Source organism: Schistosoma mansoni (genome assembly GCF_000237925.1).
Source record: "Schistosoma mansoni, WGS project CABG00000000 data, supercontig 0243, strain Puerto Rico, whole genome shotgun sequence".
In the NCBI taxonomy this organism is placed as follows: Eukaryota; Metazoa; Platyhelminthes; class Trematoda; order Strigeidida; family Schistosomatidae; genus Schistosoma; species Schistosoma mansoni.
The window spans coordinates 163-5,209 of NW_017386107.1; the positions used below are offsets into that span (position 1 = coordinate 163).

Consider the following 5,047-nt stretch of genomic DNA (forward strand, 5'->3'; position numbering starts at 1 on the left):
GATCAATTAATCAATCAATCAATAAAAAAAATCACTGAAGGATATGTCTTTATATTTCATTTGTCCAAGATGGATAGACAAACATATAAATGTATATGTGGTAATCTATATATATAATAAGAAAGACCAACACAAAGAGAGAGAGAGAGAGAGAAGAAACAAGAGAATAACCTAAAAAGATAGATGGATGGTAACAAACAACAACAACAACAAATTATGAAAGAAATGGATTATTATTAGTTGAACGATTAATTATCCCATTTAATGGAATAGAATGATTTAGAAATGATTGAGTTTGATATGGAATCTATAGAAATATAAACGAAATGAAAAAAAATTGAAAACTATGGATTATATAATAATAATACTGTGTATAGCTAAGGTTTATTAAAGCCTTGATCATACAAAAATTCAAACCCCCTCTTTGTGTGTGTGTGGGGTTAATGTCCCCCTTTATGTATTCAAAAAAAGGTTTGTTCCAGAGTGGTTAGGTGTCAAATATCATATGCTCATTAGTGACTGACTTTCAAGATACATGGTCCTGGAGTTCTAAAGAGAAGCAGTAGTGACCAGTGGAGTTCAACAAAGTCTGTTGGGAAATATCAACTTACTGAAGACAATTACTGAACGGTTGCTCAAACTTTGTGGATTGGTTGAAGTTAGACATTAACACCGTTGGATGCCGGCTCAGTGGTTTATTATTATTATCTTTGTCTACTCTTACCCCCGCCCATTTCCAGTCTAGTTGACCTTTTATCTTTCATATATAAATGTTCTTAACAAGTATATTATGTGTGATCAGATTGTTTGAAATGTATTACACTGATATATCGTTACATAGTTCGGATAATCTTCGTCTTCTTATATTACACTATCGAAATTGATCAAAGGGACTAATTGCTTTAAATACTGTGTTTATATATTATCGTGATGATGATTATTATTTATTTGAACACATAAATGTTGGTACTAAGGAGCACAAGATACTGATGCGCCACATATATCTCATTTGATTTGTGTGAGGGCTATGATACTACCCAGGTGCCCAAACCGAAACAGGTGATTTTATTGGGGGGCCATACCCCGAACTTTTGACCTAAAGATCTGATCCAAAAGACAGTGAAGCATCGTGAGGAGATGCAGTCCCATAGTAGCCGGTGACCAACGATTGATTCATACGCCATTTGTTCCCTCAGGATACTGGAGCCAACCCATGTACACCATTGGTTTGGAATGAGGGTTTTCCAACTCCCTTAGGTGGACTTTCCGTGTCCACTAACCCGTTTAAAGTGCTGGACATTCACTTTTCGTCCTCTCAATTTCGTAAACAACAATTCTGCATCGAGAAAGCAATGAGTAGGACTTCCCTGGCAGAGGCTTGATGCGAATCTGATTTTTAACAATGAACCTTAGAAAAGCAACTGATTCATTTATGAAACAATAGAACATGGGGATGTTATTTCAAGTTTGTTATTCTAAAGATTTGATGCCTAATTTGATTTCAAATTAAAATGCTTCACAAAATATAAGTAAATAGTGTATTCTATATTTACAATGACTTTCGTTCATATTTGAAAACGAATAGTTTCATAATAGTGGAGGTTTGAGGTAATGTAAGAAATTAGGGAGGAAATTATATTTTTAATACTCAGCAAGTGAGTTTTGAGTAGATCTAACGTTTCGTTCATCAGTTTTGGTACAAAGTATTTCAAGGAAATATAATAAAACACTGAATATGATATTCAATAATTTTGATGTTTCAGAAATAGAGTGGAGCAAACGTTAGGAGATGCTGTCCTATGGTAACCGGTAACTAACATTAGGTTCATACGTCATTTGTTCCCTTAGGACCCTGGAGCTCACGTACATCATTAGTTTGGAGTCCGGGTTTTTTTTAACTCCCTCAGGACGTTTGCTTCCTGCCCTCTCACTTTCGTACACAATACCACCGCAACGAGAAGGCAGTAAGTAGGAAATCCCTGACAATGTTTATGTACCCGTAGCTATGTGAAAACATTTTGAAAGGAAGGGGGAATCTCTTAACCCTCAGCCGTACCATGGCACTAGGGAGCATTAAACACATTATGATAACCACTGATTGATAATGCTGTTTTATAGCTATTTAGCAATAGCTAAATAACTGAATCGGGGCCTTTATTATGAAGATTCAGTTAGTCGTTTAATGATAGAGAATGATGCAAAATCTGACATAAGACCACCTCGTGGCTCTTCTGAATAGTGGGAGCAACCGTGATAGTCAACTTATGCGGTCGACGGAAATCAGACTTATCACTCACTTTGTTGTATCCTTCATTAACTCGGGTTCCAACTCCAGGACCAATTAACCGTACCGAGCTACCTAATATGTATGCTTATCTATAAGATTTCAGAAGTCCTCAGTCCTATGTAGTTCATGTATGTTTGTATGCATTTATATGCAAGAAGTATGCGTATGGTGATGTACAAAGAAAACGTTAGCTGAAAAATGTCTAACAAAATCAGAGGCCTACTCATCAGGTCGAAGACAATAGAAAGAGGTAGTACCAAATACTAAGGTGAGGCGACCAACAACCTCAATTGAGTGAGTGCTTATGCTTAGTTGTGTGTCAGGAAGTACAGGGGTGGTAGATATGGACTGAATGATATGCATGCAATGTGTAAGAGAAATCCTGTTGTAGCAAATACGTCCCAAAGGGAACGGTGAACATCTTCCTTCCGAGAAGGGTGAATACAACTATATGTATGCTATGGGATGCATGGAGTAAAATCTGTGTGTTGTCAGTGTGCGCGTTACGTATATTTACTCACAGGTTATGAATATCTACATGTACCAATTGACACTCGCATGAAAATCCGTTTTCCCTAGTGTACATGTAGACTATACCTATCCAGGGTAATTAAAATCGCGAACTTCTTTACATGTTCTTCGGTGTGATATCGTTATGGATGTAAAGATCGGTGAGCCGCGGTCCCCTCGAAAAACGGAGTCTGTTCCAGAAGGATCACAAGGTTTCCCAAGTAGGCTTCACTTGCTTCTGACTGGAACACCGACAGTATCAAAAAAGAGAGATTGAAGATAGTTGACGGTGGTCAAGAAGAAATACCGCTACCAAGTAATTTATTACCTTTTAACTACTAACAAGATAGGAGTTGACATCTTGAAGAAAATAAACCAGGAAATGACTAAAAATCACATTAAACATACGAGTTACGTGAGGTGACAACAGGTAGATAATAAAAAAAGCCCAGAAACTATTATTCACTGATAATGCTTGGATTCAAATGCTAGACAAACTTAATTACCACATAAAAATACCCAGCTACTTAATCGAGTTACACAAATATCGAATTTATTTAAAACTAAAAGCGCATCGACTTTAGAATGGACCTACAGTAGACTGAGCTGACGCAGCCCATGGATTAGTTGAATTGAATGGAATCGAAGCAGTTGGTTGATGATTAATACTAACTTGACCTATTATTTGATTCAAAGAAGGTGATTGATGAATATTTGAAACTCTTGACATTTGTTGATTAGATACCGTTGAAACTTGAACACATGGCATAGTTCCAGACCAATTGATTGCAGATAAACTTCCATCAGGAGCACGATAAATACGACCAGCTTGTGTAGATGAATAACTATCACAAATAGACAAATTTCCAGCTATTTGAGCAATTTTATCGTCTAATGAAATTAATGATTTTGACGGAACAGTATTTGCTGTACAAAAAAACAAAACAAAACAAATATAAGATGTTTATTTATGTAGGCAGACGGAGGCAGTAAAATCGGGTGCAATGATGACAACGTAATGCTGAGGGTATGAAATCGAGTGTACACTATGCACGATTGATTGAGGTGATCAAAATAATAATGTAGAGTGAATCAAAAGTATGACAAATTAGATGCTTAAACTAAAAAGTCAAGAATATTTTCAACAGTGCACACACAAAAAAAACACCATTCAAAAATCTTATAGTCATGTATGAAACCAGTGAGTTAAAATTTCATTGTTTAGATCAACGCTAAGAGGCATAATTTAACGAATGTAACTAAAATAGGGAGAATGATCAAAGAGGACGAAAAGCGAATGTCCAGCGCTTTAACCGAGTTCGTGGATACGGAGGGTCCACCAAAGGGAATTGGAAAACCGTGATTCCAAACCAATGGTGTACATAGGCTCCAGTATCTTGAGGAAACAAATGGCGTATGAATCAATCGTTGTTCACCGGCTACCATGGGACTGCATCTCTTTACGATGCTCCACTGCCTTGTGGATCAGATATATAGGTCAAAGGCTCCGGGTGCGGCCCCCCTAATAAAACCAGCTGCTTCAGTTTGGGCACCCGGTCAGTATCATAGCCCTCACACAAATCAAATGAGATTTGTGTGGCGTGTATATATATATATATATATATATATATATATATATATATATATTGATTAATCAGCATTTAGCAACAACTAATCAACGATATAAATATTTTATGAATAACAAAAGCGATGGCAAGATATCTAATTCTAGATCAGAAGGGGTTTTTGTTGAAATTTCAGTATTTTCATAGTTTCCGGCGCGAGACTGGTAGGTCCTGGGTTGGAATCTCGCGAGTGCGGGATCGTGGATGCGCACTGCTGAGGAGTCCCATAATAGGACCAATTTTCATAGTTGTATACCATGGACTAACCTTGGTTAGACAACTATTGAAAGCTAGGAAGGGTTGGATAGCTGTTTTGTCCTAATATGGGACTAATCTTCAGTAGTATGCATCTCCAATCTCAATAACGATCGAACACAGGATCTTCAGGCCTTATGGGAAGATAATGATTTTCAGACCACTGAGCTACCATCCAATAGTTTACATATTAGACTTTAATCAATTCGTGACTTAGAGCGAATCCAATTACTATAATACATTTTCGGCCATTCAACCTGATGTATCACAATTTATGTGTTCGTTAAAATAATCTAAACACTACCAAAGATCTACTAAGTGATCAGTCAGCTTTAAACTTCTCGGTTCCCACAGGAGGCCAGTATCTGGC

General features: G+C 36.9%; 1 protein-coding gene across 1 annotated transcript in view; it reads right to left on the reverse strand.

Annotated features, from left to right (window-relative positions):
* Nucleotides 1–214: 214 nt before the first annotated feature.
* Nucleotides 215–5,047, reverse strand: part of Smp_152550 (phosphatidylinositol-binding clathrin assembly protein, putative) — a gene marked incomplete at its 3' end in the record, with an annotated part of 48,346 nt that continues 43,513 nt past the window's right edge. The window contains exons 13-14 of the mRNA XM_018790976.1: nucleotides 3,393–3,724; nucleotides 215–307 (exon numbers count right to left, since the gene is read on the reverse strand). Coding sequence (XP_018647361.1) covers nucleotides 215–307; nucleotides 3,393–3,724 — 425 coding nt within the window. The remainder of the gene's footprint in view (nucleotides 308–3,392; nucleotides 3,725–5,047) is intronic.